At 43.1% G+C, this 23,598-nt stretch overlaps 1 protein-coding gene across 1 annotated transcript in view; it reads right to left on the bottom strand.

Annotated features, from left to right (window-relative positions):
* Positions 1-6,777: 6,777 nt before the first annotated feature.
* Positions 6,778-23,598, bottom strand: part of ALOX5 (arachidonate 5-lipoxygenase) — a 148,797-nt gene continuing 131,976 nt past the window's right edge. The window contains exons 12-14 of the mRNA XM_063130025.1: positions 15,008-15,108; positions 8,118-8,288; positions 6,778-7,688 (exon numbers count right to left, since the gene is read on the bottom strand). Coding sequence (XP_062986095.1) covers positions 7,509-7,688; positions 8,118-8,288; positions 15,008-15,108 — 452 coding nt within the window. The 3' untranslated portion in view covers positions 6,778-7,508. The remainder of the gene's footprint in view (positions 7,689-8,117; positions 8,289-15,007; positions 15,109-23,598) is intronic.

Here is a 23,598-nt window from a genome sequence, read left to right on the forward strand (position 1 = left end):
CAAATTAAAATTAGTTTGAAAATTAAACAGCAATATACTATAACAAATTACATAAGCTACAGAAACAAGTGATATAAAAATATTAGGAGTGGTAAAAACAGATAGAATCTAATTAAGAACGTTAAATAGGACAGCACCACATCAACCAAGATAGGTTATCCAGCTTAAAACACAACAATCTCCTATGAAAGAGTTTTGTAGCCTTTTAAAATAGTATTCCTGCAACGATATATTAACTATTTGCAAGTACGGGTACCTTATGTCCACCTTTGCAAGCAGGCAACCCACTCAATGAGTATACAGATTATATTGATAACTGCTTTTCTGGTTTTCTCATCCGGTTCTTTATTTCCAGGTGGCAGTTCTTTGTTGGTGGCTTCGTGCCGCAGGCTCGCGCCTTCTAGCTCCCAGGGGCCTTTAGTACCTGAAATGGTGTGGGGCAGACAGACGCTGAGCTCCTGCAGATCACACACCAGGCCTTCCCAACAGCAGCCTTTCCCCAGCCTTCTAGCACCCAGGGGCCTTTAGTACCAGGCTCCTGTTGCTGCTGATATTTTTGAAACTATCTCCGGAGCCCTTCCACCAAACACAATGCGCCTCGAGGAGACAGGACACGCTGCTGCTGCTGCTCCCACCATGGACACAAACTGCACCTGCTCAGATCTTTTATTATGTATTGTTGATAGTTCTTGGTTGCTATAACTTGATCCTATATGAATCCTTCTGTTTCAGGAAATAGTTCGCTTTCCTGAGCCATTCTTTCAATTGTTCTTTGTTTGTTTCTGGGTTCTGTTGTAGTGCTTTTTGTGCCCATTTTTTTATTGAGTGGTTATGTTTGGTCTTTGTTTTGTAGTGCTAGGTTGAGAGGGGTATAATTTTTATCTGCTTTTACTATGGCTTTATAAATGGAGCTGTTTTTAGTGTGAAAGAATTATTTGAGTAATTTTATCTGTTTAGCATGAATTGCTAAACAGTAGACCGCTTTCTCCTTTCCTGCTGATTGTTATTCTTTCAATGTCAGGAATAATGATGGAGCATACAGTGTGAGTTTGGTCCAGTTTGGTCTGATGATAATTATTTTTATTTTTATACCACCCCATAGCTGAAGATCTCTAGGGGGTTTACAAAAAACTAATGACTGCTACCCTGTTGAGGACTTGCCCAGCTTTGAGAAGTAAACTGCTGAGAACACTCCTGTTGTGTTATTCTGGAGGCCTGTTCTATTCAGTCAAAATAGATTCTTTGGATTTTCAAGATAAAACTAGAGCACTTGTGAAAGGAATGACAGTCTATTGATAAGAAATGGATGCAGAATAACAATATAAAGAAAGCTCACACATCTCTTCAGCCCATAAACCTGGGAACTCCCAAAGGACCCCTAAAGCACAGTAAAGAGATCATTCCTGGAACCTGGAACCCAATTTCTCCATATTGGCATGGAGCAAAGCCAAATTGGTTGGACTCCATCATTTATACTCTTTCTCATATTCTAGTACATGCCCCAAAGCATCACAGACAGTAAATGAATTACATTTCCCTATGACAAATAGCTTCCAACACCCCAATACAGGTGTGTGTGTGTGTGTGTGTGTGTGTGTGTAGATTCTTCTCATTTCCCTAGCAAACTAGAACAGTAAAACAAAGAGGAAATTAGGCAGGTGCTTGAAGATTGAACCCTTATCAGTGTCAGATAGCTAGTAATATTGATTGCTGCCTGACCGAGTTGCTCAATATATCTGGGGCCTACTAAGAAACAAGAAAACTGCCCTTTAAAAAGTCCTTTAAACTTTTTATAAATAGCATATAGGACAACTGTGTAAGTTCAATACCCTGACTCATCACCATTTCTAGCTCACTACACTTGTGTTTCCCCATTTCTGAGAAACAAAACCAGACATCTGGGCTTCTTTTACTGGCTGCGTGTTGAAGTGCTACGTTTCTGACCATGCTATGTGTATGATTACTGATGTATATCAGCCTTGCCTGTCTGAGGTACCATGCTAAAATAAAAGATTCCTGTTCATACTGGCACTCCCAGTTGGAAAAGTTCAAAAGGGTACCTTTCTTAACATATTTTATTTATGAAGTGCCATGCAGTACTGGTGTCAGAAGCAGCATACTACTACTGCTGAAAGACCTAAGAATGTCACTGTCCTAAGAATGCAATTGCATACCCCCTTACCTGGGGTAAGCCCCATTGAAAACAATGGTACTTGTACTGTTAATATATTTTGAACTATTAATATATTTTATGAAGGTGATTCAAGTTTCTCACTGTGGCGGGAGAAGGATGATGTAATTATTCAAGATTTGTACAAGAGGCCAGCTTTATTTTAAAAAATGCACAAGATGGCGGCATTAGAACTGAGAATGGTTTGAAATAGATTCTCACTGCTTCCCACTTCAGCAGTGGTGGAATTGAAACTATGACTTTGTGGGTGTGAGACTTCGCATGCCAAGATAGCTGATACTAGAGTCAGCAACATTTATTACTGTGGTTAAAGGAAAGCTGATTAGCTTTTAGAAAGATCTGAAGAAAAGGAAGTGGTTTTCCATCTCGCACAAACTGTACATCAAAATGTGAAGAAAAGGAAGTGGTTTTTATTTCACACAGTGTTTAACATGAGCAAATTGAGACTATCCTAGCTAAACATCCTCCAGATGTTTTCAAAGACTGCTCCCATCACCTCTAATACATTGGCTTGGGGTGATGGGGGTTGTATTTCAAAATATGACTAGGTAGGAGTAATCTGTAGCAAGCAGTCAAATAAGGCCCTGCTCACTTCACAAATGTGAATACCTGTTGCTACTTCCCCCGACACAAAGGGCCCAGAAACATAGGAAACTAAGAAGAACCAGGCTTATCAGACCAAAGACCTGGGACAGAAGCCCTACAACACAGGTGCCTGCAACTCCCTGGTACAGTGCCTTTCCATTCAAGAAGGGAACAGGGACTCGAAGCTGCAACATTCCCAGGAGGATGCTAATAGCATAATTTCCCCACTAGACATATTGAAATGTGTAGTCCCAGTCCCCTTCTCAGCAGCAAAGGATACTCCACTAGGTAGTTGTAGTACCTGCTTTTGCTTTCTTTTCCTGCTCCAGGTAATGTTTGTCAGCTCTTGGTTCTCACCCTTCCATTCAGCTTTAGTAAAGCATCCAGTGAATTCCCTTAAATATCTTTAACTATTGCTCTGAGCCACAACAAAAAGTGACTAGGAGAGGATCTACAGAGTCGTCGGGGTTGCCGAGCTCTCCAACCCGGCTGGCTCTTTCGCCGGCAGCAGGAGGCCGGCGGGGAGGTGAGCGACGGCGGCAAGGACGCTCTAGGCACCCTCACATCTGACAGGAGCCCTGGGAACTTTTCGCCGGCTCCTCCTCCTCCTCCTCCTGCTCCTCCTCCTCTTCTGGACAGGAATCTACAGGTATCTACACTAGGAGTTTCAGGGCGCCCTGGAGGCGCACGCAAGCGCCTTCAGGGTGCCCCGACGACTCTGTGTAAATCCCCTCCAGAATATTGAAGCCAAATAACCGTCTTGTTGGTTCAAATATGTCTGAAACAAACACACACACACACACACACACACACACACTTTTTGATTGCTGTGTCACATTGCTGCAATAACATTGAGACTGATAAACAAATGGTCAAGGAACACCTAATTTCTTTGAATAAGTTCAAATCTCCAGGGCCTGATGAATTGCATCCTAGAGCTAGCAGAAGAACTCTCAGATACACTGTCTATTATCTTTGTGAAATCAGAGAAGTGAAGTGCAGTGTGACTGGAGGGCTAATGTCTCTGTCTTCAAAAAGAGCAAAAAGGAGGAACCTGAGCCAAGTTAGTCTGACAACCGTCCCTGGGAAAATTTTGGAGCAGATTATAAAGAAGTCAATCTGTAAGCACCTTAAAAACAATGCAGTGATTACAAGAAGCCAGCATGGATTGGTCAAGAACAAATCCTGTCAGACTAATCTGATCTCTTTTTTGATCGGGTAACCTGCCTTGTGGACTGTGGAAATGCTGTGGATGTCATATAACTTGACTTCAGCAAAGCTTTTAACAAAGTACCACATGACATTCTGATTAACAAACTACCTAAAAGTGGGCTAGATGGAACAACTATTAGGTGGATTCACAGTTAGCTACAGAATCGGACTCAAAGAGTACTTATCAATGGAACCTTCTCAAACTGGGAGGAGGTAACAAGCAGGAGACTGCAGGGCTCAATCCTGGGCCCAGTGCTATTCAACATTTTTATTAATGATTTGGACGAGGAGGTGCAGGGAACGCTTATTAAATTTGCAGATGACACAAAATTGGGTGGGATAGCTAGTATCCTGGAAGACAGAAACAAACTTCAAAGTGATCTTGATAGGCTGGAGTGCTGGGCTGAAAACAACAGAATGAAATTTAATAGGGATAAATGCCAAGTTCTACATTTAGGAAATAGAAACCAAATGTGCAGTTACAAGATGGGGGATACTTGGCTCAGCAATACTACAAATGAGAAGGATATTGGAATTGTTGTAGATTGCAAGCTGAATATGAGCCAACAGTGCGATATGGCTGCAAGAAAGGCAAATGCTATTTTGGGCTGCATTAATAGAAGTATAGCTTCCAAATCATGTGAGGTACTGGTTCCTCTCTATTTGGCCCTGGTTTGGCCTCATCTAGAGTATTGCGTCCAGTTTCTAAGCTCCACAATTCAAGAAGGACGCAGACAAGCTGGAGCGTGTTCAGAGGAGGGCAACCAGGATGATCAGGGGTCTGGAAAGAAAGACCTATGAAAAGAGACTGAAACTACTGGGCATGTTTAGCCTGGAGAAGAGAAGATTGAGGGGAGACATGATAGCAGTCTTCAAATACTTGAAGGGTTATCACACAGAGGAGGGCCAGGATCTCTTCTTGATCATCCCAGAGTGTAGGACACGGAATAATGAGCTCAAGTTACAGGAAGCCCCCCCTCCCCAAATTCCTGACTGTTAGAGCGGTATGACAATGGAACCAATTACCTAGGGAGGTTGTGGTCTCTTCAACACTAGAGGCCTTCAAGAGGCAGTTGCACAGCCATCTTTCAGGTATACTTTAAGGTGGATTCGTGCATCGAGCAGGGGGTTGGACTGGTCCCTTCCAACTCTACTATTCTGTGATTCTATGACTATAGAAGCCACAACTGGCTCAATTCTCCATCAACATAGAAGTGGACTTGCAACAGATAGTGTGCATTTTTTGTTTATCAATCCTGCTGTGTTCTGTCTTTACTAGTACCCTTAGCATTACCCTTTCATCTTTTTAATGGTCATTGTTTTGGCACAAATTTATATATATTTGCAGTGGGCACTATTTATTACAAATCATGTGAAAGAAACCTTTTCCAGCAAGGTGGTTAATAGAAGAAGTGACTGGAAAGGTTTTCTTTAAATGATTTTTAAAATTATCTTTATAGAGGTATAACACTATAATGTATTATACTGCTATAATACTTTGTCTCTAAAGTAGCACTATAAACTATACCTCTATAATGCTAATAAGTAGAAATCATTTTTTAAAAAAATATTTCCACTGCCACATTGCTAAAATGGCAGTGATTGGAACGTGTGTGTCTGTGTGTGTTTTAAATTTTTTTAGTGCTATAAGCACTCTCAAATGATCTTTTGCTATTAATTTAATATTCTTTAAAACTAGTTGGAAAGGTGCTTTAGTGAAACATAAGATACGATTCAATATACAACAAGAGCAACCACCACGAAGTTTAGACTGAATGTATGCTGAGCTATGACCTCCTCAATCAAAACCACATCTCTTGAAAAAGGTTTAGCACAAAGGATGTCTACACCTGTGAAAATTGCATACTGTTTCATCTTTCTCAAAACTGTCAAACTTTCTCCAGTAAGAAAAAAGATAGAAGCAAAACACAGGAAGATTATTAATGGATGACATGGTGTGGACCACTCATCAAATGCAAGTGAAAGAGCCTTGGGAATTCCACAATGAATCTTCATCTGGAAGCAAACCTAGGCAGGATCTACATTACTGCTTTATAATGACAACAGTTTGGGCCCAGGATACATTCCACATACTGTTTTCAAAGTGTTATATCCCGCTTGGTGTAGATCTGGCCCTAGACTTTAGACCTGCCTTGCCTGTCCATTCCCTCCTGCCAATAGTGTGCAGTCCCTCCTTGTTTTTTGTGAAGGTTTTGTTCCTTTCTCATTGACTTTGCTTTTCTTCAACTCCATGTTTTCACCATCTTTATATCCTGAGGTTCCTGCTTTTTGGGAATACTTTGATTCTCTTGTACTTTTTAATTTTTTATTTATTATTATGTTTATATCCCACCTTTTGTCCTCTTGCAAGGAACCCAAACTGGCTTACATAGTCCCATCCTGTGAGATAAGTTAGGCTGAGAGCCAGTGACGGCCCAAAGTCACCTAGTGAGCTTCATGGCTGAGTGAGGGCTAGAACTCAGATCTCTCAGGTCCCACAACACTCTGGTTCTCCTTAGCACTCCCCTATCCCTTACACCTCTCCTCAGCTTAAGTACTATGAAGCTTCTTCACTTTGATTAGCCCCTTTTGCCCTCAAGCCTTGCTATCCACTTAGGGTCATTGTCCTCTGGCTGAGGCCCCTTACCTTACTTATCTTCCAGGGCTTCTTAGAAGTTCTCAGCCATCTCTTATATTGTTTTAATCGCAACCAAACACTTTCTCTCAGAGAAATTGGACTGTGCAACTCCCCAAGCTATATCAGCTCAAATGCTCAAGCTTCACTACCACAAGTAAGTTATATTGAAAGGAAAAGCACTAGCACAGAGGAAGTCCAGAGGTTTGGTTTTACACTTTTTAATTAGGGAAAGATTCCTATGAGGGCCTTTCTGTACAATTAGTTGAAGTATGCTCCAAGTGTATCATTCATACATAGGAGATCATTTTGCTCTGGAGAAAGTTGAAATTATACTCTTACTTGAATTGCCCTGAAGAAGGACCTCATAAGTCCGAAACGCGTTGGCAAATACAAATAAATATTTCCTAGACATATCTCCGTTTCCACCCCTTGCTCTTGGCTTTTTTTTTCATTTGATAATTGGGGTTTCCTTTTGTTTTTGGTGAATTAAAAACATGATAATCCTAATTGCTATGAATCTGAGGAAGTACTGGATTTCTTCAGTTACAAAATCTTCCTTTTTGTGTGCCAGAAATGGAGGTGTCCTCCCAAGAAATGTGTGTGAGGGAAGGCAATGGAGACAATTTGCAACAAAAGAAAAAATAATTTCTCTCCATTCATAAAGTTTTTAAGATACAAAGCCTTTAAAAAATGTTTTAGCTCTAATGCAAGTCTTATTGAATAGTAGCACAGCAGCAACTAATTATATTAGTTAAGTATCTTCTGAGAACTGAAATTGCAATAGTCAAGTTGCTTTGAAGCTAGATGAAGCCTGTGTACAATTTATCATATTCAGCCAGTTAATCCATCTCACTGCCTTTTCATATCTTTGCAAAGCTTAAGTCAAACAGCCACACTATTGGGGATTTGATCTGGGGAAAGATAATAGTAGGGGAGGTTTTTGTTCCTGTTCCGTTCAGCAATGTAACTGGTAATTTCATCAAGACTCTTGCGGAACTTCCTCATGGCCTCTTTGACTGGCTTCTCTATGAAGTGTTCATCTGGATACATCCCCAAAAATACCTAGTTGGAGAAAAAGACACAAACATTATCTGCTGGGAGAGGTCTCTGAGAAGTTTTGCAGCTAACTATGGCACATTGCAAAAATGCACCCATCTCTCTCTGGTGAGCTAATATGAATGCACATATTATTCCACATGTAGACAAGACAGACTTAGCAGCTGGGTCAATACCATGGCCCAATACAAACAAAAGTCTAGGCTACAGGTAATGGAAGTCCTATGGCATCTCTTTCAGTGCCAGCAGTTAGAACTGCCCAAGTTAACAGATCCCAAGAGGTCTTAAGTTTTGAGCAACTCACAAAATGATCTGAAAGGGCTAGAGAAGCACTTAAGGATTTCTAGGCAAAGTGTGGAGCCAGGGTTTTACTCATATGCAATGCATGAGAAGTATGCAAACAAAAGCCTTAGAATTAAGAAAGGTCTCACTCACTTCATTCTCCTGAAACTGACTCAAGGCCCAAACTGCACCAAGATGCCAACAAGAGCGTCCCCTGTCTGGTAGACTCTGAATTATATACTCAATGGTGACACACCCCTTTTCTGTAGGTGGCGGGCAGCGCATAGTTGGAGGGGCATTAGGAATCCAAGAACACCAGTCATACTGAGAAATAAAAAGATAAAGGGTAGTAAAGTAAAATGTTGTTAGGGACTAAGGCATTAAACAAAGCAGTGACAAAATGATAACATTGCAAAATCAGGCAGTCAGGTCATGTGTTTTTGACTCATGGAGCTAGAAATTATTCCCATAGAGATAAGTAACACCAAATATATTGGAATATATATATATATATATGAATATATATATATATATATATATATATATATATATGTGAATATATATAGATGGATGCTCACAAAAGAGGAATCCCAATTTCCCCCTGCAGCTCCAGACCCTGACATTCAGAAGTAGCTTTTTGAGGGGTGTAAAGAACTGCAGTAGAAAGGAAGAGATGGGAAAGATCAATTATGCCAGTTAAAGACTGCTTATTATTTATTTATTTATTTATATAGCACCATCAGTGTACAAAAAATGGCTGTGTGTAAAGACATCCCATTTTCTCTTGTATGAGGCCCTGGTTGATGGTTTCAGGACTGCGTCAAATATGGTTTGAATTTCAGGTAAGTAATGAGCTTGGTTCATGTTGGCATGAGCCTCCACGCTGTCAGATGCAGAGAGTCAAGGGGCTTTGCTAGACCTGCCGGCTTATCCCGGCAGGGAGGCGGGGCAGCAGCGCACTGACGTTAGCGTATGCCGCCGCAGCTTCCAGATGCCGGACGCGCAGGGACGTTGGATCCCTGCAGCGTCCGCCATTTTTTTTTTTAGTTTAAAGGGGCCGCGTGCGGCCCGAAGACTGCGGACTGGTAAGTCCTTTTTTTAAAACGGGGGGGGGGAAGGATGGCAAGGGGGGATGGCAAGGGGGGAGGGCGGTTGAGAGAGCGCCGCGCGCCGCCGCCCAAGCAAGCAGGCGAACGGTGCTTGCCTGGGCAAGGCCTGGCATGGGGCGGCATTGCCCGGGCAAGCGCCGCTCGCCTGCTTGCTCAGGCGGTGGCGCGTGGCGCTCTCTCACCCGCCCTCCCCCCTTGCCATCCCCCCTTGCCATCCTTCCCCCTGGCCATCTCTTCCCCCGCCCCGGGCCGATGGGCACAGCGCTCGTATGAGCGCTGTGCCAGGTCCGCGGCTTTTCGCGGCTACTCGTGAGTAAGCGAGTAGCCGCAAAAAGCTGCGGACCTTCCTAGACGTTTCGCAGCTCCGGCCTGAGGCCGGGGCTGCGAAAAAGGCGCGCCATAAGCGACTTTGCTTATGGCGCGTTGGAGGAGGCCTCAGTGCGGCCTGGGCCCGGATTCCCCTGTGCGTCATGTGGACGCACAGCAGGGAAACCGGGTCTCAAGGCACACTAAGGCCTCGTCTAGCAAGGCCCAAGGTCTGGGTGTCGAACCCGTCCTTGGCTCTGGTAATGTAGGTCTGGCCACACAATGAGGTGATGGAACCTGCCCTGGGCCCTGTCCAGGAGAGGGGTTGCCTGGGCAACCATGGGGCTAGAAGGATGCAGTTGGTGTTGTCTGTGAAGATCTTCACCAGGATCCTTGTTAGTAGAGGAAATGGTGGGAAGAGGTAGATTAACCCCGAGTTCCATTTGTTTAGGAAGGCATCTCCCAGAGGTCCCATTCCCTCTCTGCTGCAGAAGTGTTCGCAAACTCTGTTGTGTGCCATGGTGAACAGGTTGATGGATGGAGTACCCTACATATCAAAAATGGTGATGATTACCTGTGGATGAACCTGCCATTTGTGAGCAGTAGTCATAGTCCTGCTCAACTGGTCTGCCAGGTGTTCCTCTGCGATGATGGTGATGCCTCGAGTGATGCACCATTCTAGTATTCAGATTGTCATCTGTACCAATGGTATTGACCTGGTTCCACCCTGTTTGTTGATGTGGATGTGTTGATCATATAACTGAGTCTGGAAGGTATTGATTGCCTTTTCGATAGCAAGTAATTCCAGTAAGTTGATATGCCTGCCTTTGTCCTTGTGAGACCAGAGACCTTGTACTTTCAAATTCTTGTAGTGCCCCCCCCCCCCGCCATCCTGTCTTGGATGCATTGGTGGTGATGATTCCCGTAGGTGTCGGTAGTAGAAAGGGAATTCCCAACACTAGGTTCCATGACAACATCCACCAGCGGAGTGATCTCAACACGTACTAGAAGGGAAACTCCGAGGTACTAGAAGGGAAACACGTCTTGCATTGTTTTGGGGATTGTGAGCTCTGGTAAACCAGAGTTGAGTCTTCCACATTTTTAGTCGAGCAAAGGGAACAACCATTGTTGTGGCTGACATGAGACCTAGGATCTTTTGTATTGTGATGGCTTTCACCTTGTTTCGTGCCATTATACGGTGGGCCAAGTTGATGATGGTGTTTGCTCTGTCCAGAGGTAGGAACGCCTTGCCCTGAGTTGCATTGAGGATGGCTCCTATGGATTTTATGCTCTTTTTGGGGAGTAAACAGGACTTTTCCTTGTTTATGTATAGTCTTAGATCTTCGAGGAGGTTTTGTATGGTGCCTAGATTGTTAATCAATGACTTATGGGAGTTTGCTATTATAAGCCAATTGTCTGTGTATGGATAAATTTGGATTCTTTGTTGTCTTAGAAATGTGCAAATCACCGCCATACACTTGGTGTCCGAAGGGTAGAACTTTGAATTGGAATGCCTGGTGGCCTATAGCGAACCGAAGATAATGTTGGCTTTGAGCATGTATGTCAATGTGAAAATAGGCATCTTCTAAATCGATTGAGGCGAACCATGCATGTTCAGTCAGTAATGGCAGGATTCTAGAGATATCATCTGAAATTTCTTGGGGGATATAAAGGTGTTTAGGTCACGTAGATCTAAAATAGGTCAGAGATCACCATCTTTCTTGGGTACAGTGAAGTACCGGGAGTAAAAACCTCAGTGTAGCTGTGATGGCACCCTTTGCTAGCAAGATCTGTACTTCTTCCTTCAATGGCATCAATGGTGCAGTCGGTCTGAAAATGCCTGAAGGTGGAAAGGTATCGAATACTATTCGGTATCCCTCTAAAATAATGGCGATGACCCATGTGTCTGTCATTATTGTGTCCATGCTGAAAGAAATTTTGGGAGATGTTGACCGAACAGAGTGTCCGGGTTGCTGAATGTGGTAATGCAGTCAAAGACGCCATTTGTCGCCAAAGTTGTTTTTACGTCTCTGGTTCCGAGGGCGCGATGTAGAAAATTGGCCCTTGTTTTGTCTTTGCTGCTGTGGTGGATGATTCTGCTGGAATCTCTGATCATTTTGAAAATGTGGATACTGGGACTGTGGTGGATGGTACCAACGTCTTGGTTTAAATTGTTGAGTGGGGGGTGTTAAACCCATTTTCTTTGCTGTTGTTTTGGCTTTCTGGACGGAGTCCATTGCTTCATCAGTTTTGGAATTGAACAGACCCGCACCATTGAAAGGTAGGTCTTCTATGTGGGTTCTAGCTTCTTGTGACAAGCCCGCAGACCTCAGCCAGGCGTGGCATCATAGTGCTACTGCACAAACCATCACCTTGGCACCACAATCCACCTGATGCTTTGCTGTATTGATTTGTTGCTTCGCGAGTTTCATTGCCTCATTAGAGAACACACGGGTGAGTTCCCTTTGATCATAATTGAGATGATCGCAGAGTGATATGATTTTCTCTAGTAAAAACATTTGGTAACTTGCCATCTTGGCTTGGTAGTTAGATACCTTTAAGCTTAATGACGCTGATGAGTAAAATTGCCTGCCCACAAGGTCTAGTCTCCTGCCTTCTCTATCAACCGGTGCTGAGAGTGGCCCTGAGCAGAGTCAACGATTACTGAGTTGGATTGTGGATGTTGAAATAGAAATTCTGCATCCTTTTTCTAGGACCCAATACTATTGGGCGGTATAAAAATGCAATAAAATAATAATAATAATAATAATAATAATAATAATAATAATAATAATGGGCATCAATGCCGGTTGCTTCCATGATTGCTGCACTGCCTGTAGAAGGGTAGGTAAGAAAGGAATGGCTATAGGTAACACAGATTCGGTACCGAGGTGGGAGGTTGTTGTTGCCTCGGTATCGACCACTCAACCACAGATGGTGGTTGAGGTGATCGCATGTGATCTTGCATCGATGTTGGTGCCAGTGGTTGGTGCGGAGGTGGTGGATAATGATAATCGCAATACGGCGCTCTGTAGCGATGTGATTCCCCCCGATAGCGAGAAGGTCTGGGTGGTGACGACTAGTTGGAATGCCTGTCCCAGTCAGACATTGGGGATCGCGATTGGTGTCAAGAGTAGTAATGTTCAGTGTAATGTCGGTCCTGTGAGCCTGCCCTAGAACGAACAGAATCTGGAGATCCTCGTTGGTATCAAAGCTGTTCGAGGGCTTGCAGTATTGCTGCAGGAGGCTCCGGTGATCTCGATATGGGGATCACGGCGGGACAAACTCCTAGGCTCTTGGCCTGGAGAGGAATCCCTTATTTCTCCCTCTGATGTTGAGGGAGGTGGTATGGTGACCCTCGGTATCAAGGGTATCTCCCTGATTGGTGGTGATGGAGGCTTCGGTACCAATGTTGGCTGCCTCGCCGGTATAGGTGATAAAGTCTGCATGGAGCGTGCCTGCTGGGGAGACTGCTCATGATGGGCGGTCTTTTTCTTCTTTTGCACCTCAGGGGCCTTAGTCGCCCGGGCTTTTTTTTTTTGCTAGTTTCCTTGCTAGCGAAGTGGTCAGTCCCTTCCCAGGTGGAAGGGGTGTCTCTCTCAACACCTATGACTGAGATCTGACCATTGCAGTGGAGGTTGAGGCCACTGATGTTCTGCGAGTTTGGACGTCTTCTAACACTTGCCTCCAAAGTTCGACCTTTAGCCTGTCGGCTCGATTTTTCCTGGTTTGCCCAGAGAAAGCCTGGCAATTATAGCAGAATTGACCTTGTGCCCTTCTCCGAGGCACAGCAAGCAGAGGGTATGACTGTCAGATGGTGGTAACTTGCTACCACAGTGGGTACACTTTCGGAAAGGGGCCCTTAAGGCCATATAATCTGACGAGAAAGTGTAATCAATGATCGCTCGCGGTCTAACTACTAATTTTTTTATAAGAAGAACTATGAAGAAAAAAGGGATAAGTAGGAAGTATTTTTAGAGAAAAAGAAATGCTCAGCTCTACGAAATAACCATTTGAAGTGCGATGAAGTTCCTGATGATGTAGCCGTGACGTGGTCGAAGGCGAACTGGGGAATGAACGGGAACCCTCTCAGACATGCACACTAAGGAGTGGGGGAGGGTTCCTGCCAAATCTCAGCTTTGGAAGTTTTCCCGATGGTAGCTCTGCACAGGCGCAGAGCCCATATGTGTGATGCACAGACACCACGAAGAAGAAGAAAAGTTTTGAATTGAGTTTTAAAAACAGTAATTGAATTTATGATGCTCAGGATCCAACCCACTATATTTTTTTCTTCTGTTTTTATTACCAGAACTCAAATGGAAGGGTGTTACCTAGATGGAAGTTGAGTTAGAGAAGACATAACTGAATAACAATGAAATTAAGTCCAGAATCTGGAATCAGACTGTTCTTCATGGCTCAATATTTTTGAAGGACCACTTACTCTTTACACTATGGCATAATTAACAAATCAACACATATTTTATTTTATTTGTCCTTGGACCATAAAAATGGTACAATGTGAGTAGCTCAAAACTATGTCCCACCAATTAGCAAATAATCTAAAGGCAAATTACTTAAGACCAAATGGGCAACAGGAAAGAACCAAACTTAGCATAAACATCAGGTAAAAGGCACTCATCACCACCTGACCCTCCAGGAACAGTGCTGGATGCAAGAGCACATCTAGCTGTGTATCTAGTCCTTCAGAAGGAGAGCTAACCCATACAGAACAGGTTGTACTGCTACATCATGTGTTGATGTGGTTCTACTGACCAGCAGAACCTCTGTATTGCTGAACATTTCAGGACTTCCAGAGCCTCGCTGACATTGGTTGAAAAGCAGAGACAGAGCTGGGTGTCATCAGCATGACAACACTCAACCCCAAAACTTTGGATGACCTCCCCTAGTGGCTCCCCATTCCACAGATTAACCAGGGCTTGGACAGTATTGTCAGCTTTAGTGGTCAGAAAAAATCCACACTATTTAGGAATTCCTCAAAATCCTTTCATCACTGAGGGTGAACTAATTTACTAAGCCTACTATTTCCACAGAGTAGGACCTAAACTACTCTGCTAGTGGGCATGAAGGTGGATCTAGAAAAAACCAGTATAAATGTGTGCCCTGCAGGTCCAGCGGCGGGCCCAGGAGCCATGAAAGGCTATATCTCTTCATTTTCCTTCTTCACATATTCTGCTTTTTGGAGGTCACTTGGTATTAGACCTATTTGGGGTGCATGTTTTGGGTCCCATTCCGTTTTAACTGCCGCTTAAAACATTTATTTATTTATTTAAGCATTTTTATCCTGCCATTCAGCCAAAAAAGGCTCTCACGGCAGCTTACAAAAATATTTCTTGACAGTCCCTGCCCACAGGCTTACAATCTAAAAACATGACACAAAAGGAAAGGGAATTGGGAGGGAGGAGGAGGGGGATCATCTTCCATTGTCCTATTTTTCTTCTCTTCTGAAAATCCAATATCCCCAGTTCACTTTTCCTGCTGTAAGTAGGATGTAACCATGTACTTTCCCACCTTTTGATATTCCTTTCACAAACCCAAAAGTATCTGCTTTGTGAAGTTACTTTAAAAGTTCATACTGCCAGTATGGAATTACTTCCAAATAAACCCTACCTGACCAAAATTTACAGCTGCATGCTGTGCTGATGTTGTGAATATCACTACGGTAAGATATTCTGACAGCTTCTCCCGTGTCTTGATTGTTTTAGGAAATCCTGGAAAGCAGAGGAATAAATAAATACACTGAAGAAAATGGCTCTGGAATGTATAAGACGTGTATAAACTATTTATTTATTTATTTATTTAAAACATTTATATCCTGCCCTATATCATTACGATCTCAGAGCGGCGTACAGATAAAAACATAGTATAAAACTATACATATGCACAGTTAAAAACAAATTAAACCATGATCCAAGTTAAAACAATATATAATTTAAAAGCAGTAAAAGTAGTTAAAACAGTTAAAACAATGTGCCAGTGAGTTTAACCATCAAAGGCTTTGTTAAAAAGCCATGTTTTTACTTGGCCTGTGCAAGCCTTAGTCTTTGGATTCAGAAATACGAATCACAGAGGCCATTTTATGGAGGATCCACCATTTTTTGAACAGGCCTAGGCCCCTATACAGCCTACAACTCCCAGCATGCAGTGCCTGGTAGGGCTGTATTTACAGAGGAAACAGAGGGAATACATGAATTCCCTGCCGCCATCACCTGCTCTTCTGCATGATCGCCGGTTTCCCAGCACAATCGGCAGCTTCCCAGCGTGATTGCCGGCTTCCCAGTGAGATCGGCTGCTGCCGCCGCAATCTAGAAGTCACGGGGACCCTTCCAGGGTCAATGGAGTCTTCTAGATTGCGGTGGCAGCGGACGATTGCACTGGGAAGCCGGTGATCATGTGGAGGAGCTGGTGATGGTGACAGCAAATTCATGTATTCCCTCTGTTCTTAGGCCCTGCATGCTGGGAGTTGTCAGCTGTCATAAAATGTAATACCTTTTTCCTCCAAGGTATTCTCATCTCCAACAACAACCCTGTGAGGCTGAGAATTTGTGACTGGCTCAAAGTCAACCAGTGAGCTTTCATGGTGGGGACTAGAACCTGGATCTCCCTGACCAACACTCTAGCTGCTACACCACACTGGTCTCTATTGCAGTCCTGAGCTTTATTTTTTAAAACCAGAACCTTGAAACATACAGGCAACCAATGCAAGCTGGCCAGAACTGATCTTATGTGCTCACACTTACTGCTCCCAGTTATTAATATGGCTGCCACATTTTGCACAAGCTGCAGCTTCTGAACAGTCAAGGGCAGCCCCACGTCGAGTGCATTGCAGTAATCTAATTGGAAGATTACCAGAGCAGAGATTACTGAAACTAGGTTGTCCCTGCCCAGATAGGGGCATGGCAGGGCCCCAGCTGAAGCTGGTAGATCACTTGAGCCACTGAGGCCATCTGAGCCTTAAATGATATGGATGGATCCAGGAGAATCTCCAACCTATAAACCTGCTTCTTCAAGGGAAGTGCAACCCCATCCAGAACAGGTTAAGCATCCTTCATCCAGTCAGAAGACCCACCCAATGGGGAATAACCCTCAATGAACTTAATGGGACTTCGACACATATAAGATTGCACTGTTAGCCACATTGTATAATATGGGATTTACTTCCAAGTAAACATGTGTAGAATTGTGCTATAAATCTAGTAAACAAAATTGCTTTCTTAGAAATAGAATACAAAGAAAATAATGTAAATTATTTTAAATCATACAAAATAGACTTTAAAAACAAAAGGTAGTTTTCAAGCCTATATAAACATATTTTATAAAGTGAAAACGGGAATACAACTGAGAAGGGAAGTGAAACTGACAAAATTCTAGCTTGTAAATTAAGGAAAGAACGGCAAAAGAGCATTGTTATATTCAAGAAACAATGTGACATTTTAAAGTAAAAGTAGTGAGTTTATTGGAGCCACACATAAGGTAATCAGTAGAAGCAGGGTTCTGTAATAAAATCAAAATGGTTCACCAATCTTCCTAAAATTTGCACATGCCTGAAAGAAATGCCTGTTCTACATAACCTGAACATTTCAAGAAGACTGAGAGAGAAAAGGCAGTTAACAGAAAAATAGGGGGGGGGGGAAGCTTCGGTCATGAAGAATGTTCCTGAAAACATGTGTCAGCAATGTTTTGTGCCCATCATTTGTGAAAAGACCAAAGGCTCTATATTTTAAATATTACTGTTTTCTTATTCCCTTATTCCCTTTCCCTGGAATGCAATTTCTTCTTTTTTAAATCCATTTACTTATTTTTTTAGAAAAAAATATTTTATAATGAACGTGTATAGCAGTGCTGAGAATTTTAAGAGTGGCAAGGGGAATAACTGCCATGTGGAATAAAAGCAGCAGCAGAAGCAACAGCAGCAGCAGCAAGTTTCTGGAACCTGTGTGTGAATGGGAACAAGCAATCCCCTTAGCATGACTGGTCTCCATATCTGTTTACTGGCCTGTGCTCTCACCCTTTCCTCTTCTTTCTCTGCTCCCCCCAGGGCCGGTGCTACCATTAGGCCAACTAGACAGCTGCCTAGGGCGCAGACCTCAGAGGGGCACAGATGATGCCATGCAAAGAGACCCTCTCCCCATTTGCAAATGCTTCTCTCTGCTGGTGGCTTTTTAGATGCTCTTAATATTATTTCAGTTCTGAAGCACACAATTAACTCTCCCAACCCCTGTACATGGCAATCCATGATTTACAACTGTTTCTATATTCCTGATGTGTGAGAACAAAAAGCAAAAACAGCAAAACTGTAGGAAGAAAAGAAATAAGAAAATTTTATTTATTTCATTTATTTATTTCATTTTTATACTGCCCATCAGTCTTAACAAATTTTGTTTGATGCAGCCTTGCAAAAACAAGAGCTTGTCTTACATTCAGTGAGTGTAATGCAACTTCCACTGGAGTAGAAGGAAACGGACAGAAGGTAGTAATTGAAAAAGAACCTTCCAAAAATGAAACATGAAATCCAAGGTTGCCATTGGCTCAGATGGATTTGATGTCCAGAGAGTGCAGCAAGACAGATAAACTGCATGCTGGAATGAAACTCTGGCTCAGCATCCAAAATACAAAATAAAGCATCCAAATATAGACTTATTGACGACTATTTCAGCCGTAGCATATCAGGAGTGTAAAGGTAAGTACATCCTTCAAGGAGGCTGAATGAGGTTGGAAGTCCTGAAGATCCGAGTATTTAGAAAAAAAACATTCCATTTCACGGTATATGATTTCTTTGTTGCTGGCTTACAGACAGGGTGTAATATGGAATTGACCTCATGTCAAAATTAGTCATTGTATCAAGATTCTTCATGCGATGAGTCTGAGCGTCTGTAGATCGAGATGTTGGACTCTGTCTCGATGTCAGGAAAAGAGGCTCAGTACCGATGGGAGTTGGAAGACCCTACTCTGTGATATCTTCAGAAGTAGAGCCATGGTTGTCTCAGCCACTGAGGGATGACTATGATGTAGCCTGTGTGGACTACATGATATTTATTTATTTATTTATTTATTTATTTATTTATTTATTTTTAGTGGTACTCATGGAATTGGAGGAAAAATGAGGGAAACAAGTAAATAGAGTCCTCGTCCACTCAATCTGGAATGCATTTCCTAGGGATCTTTTGTGATCCCTGCTCTCGAACAAAACAGGCGACCAATCATATTGTGAGGTGTCTATCTCTGGAGTCCCATATTCCTGAGAAAACCTGAGATAGAACCAACAGATTTGACTGCCACCTGTGTGGATCCTTCTGAAGTCTGTTGAGTGATTCTGCTTAGATACTTGCCTCGTTCAGCCATCTGTAGGACCGAAGCGAGATTCCCCTGCCGATGGTCCTATTGGAATCTTCATTGTCATTAGGGTAGACTCAGAAGAGTGGGTTACTCCTTCCTTGTTTATATACCACAGCACGGCCGTATTGTCTGTAAGTGGCCAGTCAGGTAGGTGTCAAAAGACTGGAGTGCCTTTTTTACCACTATGAGTTCCAGAATGTTGATGTGACACATTCTGTTTCTCCCTTGCCTCATTCCTTGGGATCAAAGAGAGCCACAATGAGCTCCCCAGCTGAACACATGCAAGATGGAGGAGGAAATACAAGGGGAATGCCCCACAGCAACTTGTCCAAAAGTCCACCAGCAGAAGGTCTGTTGCACTTTGTTCAGTATCAACCTTCAAACTCTCTAGCATTGGTATTGTTCCATGTAAACTGTCAGGAACCACCCATGTAAGTCCCGCATTCAAAAAGTCGCCCTCTGAACAACATTAACCATGAAGTCCCAGAAGTCTCTATACTTGGGATGCAGTAGTATTGCCATTGGCTGTAGCTCTGTCTTGAGAAAGGTAGGCTTTCCCTGCATCGGCATCAAGAACGGCTGCAATAATGGAATTGTTTGAGTCGGAGTGAGTCTGGATTGCTCTGTGTTTACTATCAGGCCCAGACAGCTCAATAAATTGAGGATTACTCCCACTGCCTTCAATAGATCCTCTTCTAAGATGCTAGTAGAAGCCAGTCATCTAAATACGGGTAGATTTTCACACTGTGCAGGCAAATGAACTGCCATATATTTTGTAAATATTCTGGGGGCTGTGCTTAGGTCAGATGGAAGCACCCAAATTGGAACATGTCTGTACCTATGATAAACCCAAGGTACCTCTGGTGAGTGTTCCGAATGGCTATATGGAAGTATGCATACTTTAAGTGTATGGAGGCAAAACATATTCCCTTCTGAGGAGCAGCATTAACAAGGACAGTGTGTCATCTCTAATTTGCTGATTCTGATGTAAGTACTGAGCCGTCTCAAAACCAGAATCGGTTGCAGAAACCTGAAGAGGAGCAGATCAAATATAGTAGGGTAAGTAAACTGAGGAAGACAATGACCAAGTCAAAATCTCTGCTAGGATCCCTGGTCCAATTTCTGATGAAACTGCTTGAAGTACATGTGTTGTTGTCTTGTTGCTGCTGTTGCAGGAAACGAGATGAGCAATGGGATTGTGGTTACATATGCATCTTTCTAGCCATTGTTTTGGGCGTCTGGATTACATCCATCACCTCATCCATTTTTACATTGAACAACCCTTTACCGTCGAATGGCAGGTCCTCAATCCTCAACCTATCATACAGAGTGAGACCTGCTGATCATAGGTACACATGTGAAGCACCAGAGCGCCCACCATTGCTCTCGACTCACAGTTGGGGAGGGGATGGGTCATGTTAAGCTGCTGAGAGAGGAAAAGCATGGATGCTTCAGCATCGCTTAAAATTAAACATGACGAAAACAGTTTTGCTTGTCTTCCCTCCCAAACCGTCCCCTCACTCTTCATTCTTTGTTACTGTTAATAATGTCACACTTTATCCGGTGGAAGAAGCTTGTAGTCTTGGCTTCGTTTTTGATTCTTCACTTTCTTTCTCCTCACATATCGAGGCTGTAGCCAAGTCCTGCCATTTTTTCCTATATACCATTGCTAGGATCCGTCCGTTCTTATCTGAATCTTCTACTAAGACCCTTGTCCATGCATTGGTTATCTCCCGTTTGGACTTTTGTAATCTTCTTTTGACTGGTCTTCCTTATGCTCATCTCTCTTCTTTGGACTTTCTTCACCATTCTGCAGCCAAGATTATTTTCTTGGCTCATCGTTTTGACCATGTTTCTCCTTTGATGAAATCTCTTCATTGGCTTCTGATCCCATATAGAATTCAGTATAAGCTTCTTTTGCTGTCATTCAAAGCATGTCATGGTCTTGCACCTTCTCATCTTTCTTCTCTCATTTCACTTTATCATCCCCCTCGTACCCTCCGTTCTTCAAATGTTATGTTGCTCTCCTGCCCAAGAGTTTCTATCTCTCTTGCCCAGCTTCTCCCATTCTCTCTGGCTGCCCCGTTTGCTTGGCATTCTCTTCCAGAGCAACTACGTACCACAAGTTCCATTGTAGATTTTAGAACGTGTTTGAAAACTCATTTGTTTTCAATAGCTTTCGGTATTTTAGCTTGATTTACTGTTCTTATTACTATGATTTTTCTCTTATTTTTGCTTTGTGAACCCCTTCCCCCCCCTTCATATGTTTTAATGTGATTTTAGATTGTAAGACTTTAGGCAGGGTATCACTGTTTTATTTGTATATTTTGTACAGCACCAAATACATTGTTGGTGCTATATAAATTAAATAATAATAATAATAACAATAATAATAATAATAATAATAATAATAAGAAGAAGAAGAAGAAGAAGAAGAAGAAGAAGAAGAAGAAGAAGTTGTTATGTGGATATCATAACTAGATAGTCTATGACTCTGGGGCCCAAAGCAGATGAATATATTTGGTGGCCTGGTAGGTCCAACATAAATGTTCTGAAAACTCCCCTTGGACTAATATAGAATTGGGACATGGATGCATAAAGATTTGTTTTTTTTACTGGACCTTATGTAAAGATTCTGCCCTTTTCGATGTCGGAGCCATCAAAGAAGGAGCCTTCCAATAATTTTTAACTGTCAGAAGCAGTGTTGGAAGGAAAAGTATCGACACTGGAGTCAACTTCTCAGTACATACAGCATGAGATACAAAATCCTGCACTTCTTTACAGGGTTATGTGTCTCGATACTGAGCCACTTCATACTCAAATGATCGGGAAGCGATATAAGTCCTCTGAAGGAGGTCTGCCCTGTATAGGCACATCATCAGGTGATGCAGAAGAGAGCAATCTTGAGCCGACTAATAGTCCACAAGGGATTGAGGGGAATCAGGTCTATTCTTATGCTCCAACTCATCTTCCCCAAATTGATCTCCTGATGCCCCGCGGAATGGGGAAGAACTAAGTAATTGTACTAACGCATTCGTGTCAGTAACAGCTGATCCCTGTGTATAGGTCACAATGACAGCAAACTCAGTGGAACTGGAGGGAGTTGCAAAAAAACTTCCCCTGGTGGCAGTCTCGATACCGATGCAGGCCCCTTCCAACTCTGCTATTCTATGATTCTATTATTCTATGGCGGAGAGATGTCCATTGGCTTTGGAGGGGAGAAATTTCAGATCTCACCCTCTGACATCGAAGCTGCATGCAAGATCCCAGTCTCGGTATCAAGAGTTCCAGCCTCAGTACTGAAGAAGCCAGTTATGTTATTGCTGCCAAGGAGGCCACCCGTGGTATTGGGGAGTCTAACAGTAGTGGTTAGATCTGGCTTCAATACAGTAGCCACAGCATGAGATTTTTGTTGTCATTGTTGTTGATGTATGTCCCAAAGGCTTAAGTGACCTGGCCTTCCTAGATATCTCTTTTGCTGCAGATAGAGAGTGTTTGAAGATCGGAATGACCCATGGTTATCCAAGGATGCTGAGGGGACATAGGTTGAGGAGCCTCTGCCACAACTGGCTGCATCAAGTGCTTTGAAGAATCCATGGCTTCCGTCGCCCCAAGCAATCAGTCCCAAAAGGCCTCTGACCTTTTGCTGCAGATACAGCTAGAGAGTGTCCAGTGTTTGAAGACTGGAAAGACCCATGGCTAGAGTCAGGATTCAAGGATGCTGTGGGGGGGACATAGGTTGAGGAGCCTCCACCATGAGTGGCTGCATCGATTGCTTTGAAGAATCTGTGGCTTCTAGAGCATTTCTCCTCAGAATTGCCATTAAGCGATTAGCCCTCAGAAGGTTTAAGTGTCAGGATTCTCATACAGTGGCGACAGGTCTCAATGTTGTGAGCCTCTCCCAAACAAATCAGAGAGAATATGTCTGTTGGTGAAGCTTGCTGCCACAATTGACACAATTTCAGAAAAAAAAGCTTTTAACAGCCATGCGAGTCCTCCCTGATGCGATCCCAGATCGTTGGAGGGTAAAATAGCGGAAAAATACTAACAATAACCAATTAAGACTAACACAAACTGAAAACAAACTAAAAAGAACTAAAAACCTCAGCGCTCTAAAGCTTTCTCATCACGAGAAAGACAGAAGTTCCCAGCGAGACATCCTTTCAGCAAGGCGGTCGAAAGAGAACTAAGAAGAAGGGTGGGAACCCAGAGTCACTGGATGGTGGGGGAGGGGTTCCCACCAAAAAACATTTGCCTCAGCTATAGAAGTTTCCGAAACGAGCTCCGCACAGAGCCCATATGTGTGATGCACAGAGACCACGAAGAAGAATGTAGTTGTTGTCTGGGTGTATATAAGGGAAGATGGTCTGCTAGATATGCTGGGCACAAGCTGTTTAAGGCTTTGTAGGATAATGGCATAACCTTGTATGTAGATCAGTAGCTAACAGGCAGCCACTGCAGTTCTTTTAATACAGGTTTTGTATGAGCAGAGCTAGATGTCCCCGTGAGCACCCTAGCTGCTGCATTCTGCACTAGTTGCAGCTTCTGAACCGCACACATGGGTAGTCCCACATAGAGCATGTTACAGTAGTCTAATAGTGAGGTTACCAGTGCATGAATGACCACAGCTAGGCTATCCCTATCCAGGAACAAGCATAGTTGTGAACCGCCCAGGGAGCTTCGGCTATTGGGCGGTATAAAAATGTAATAAATAAATAAATAAATAAATAAATAATAGTTGGCATACCAACTTAAATTGATAATGGGCGCTCTGGGCCACCAAGGTCACCTGGGCCTCCAGTGACAAAGATGGATCCAGCTCCGGAGGGAGTGCAACCCCATCAAGAACAGGCAAACACCTGGGT

The sequence above is a fragment of the Elgaria multicarinata genome, chromosome 7, assembly GCF_023053635.1.
Source record: "Elgaria multicarinata webbii isolate HBS135686 ecotype San Diego chromosome 7, rElgMul1.1.pri, whole genome shotgun sequence".
Taxonomy (NCBI): Eukaryota; Metazoa; Chordata; class Lepidosauria; order Squamata; family Anguidae; genus Elgaria; species Elgaria multicarinata.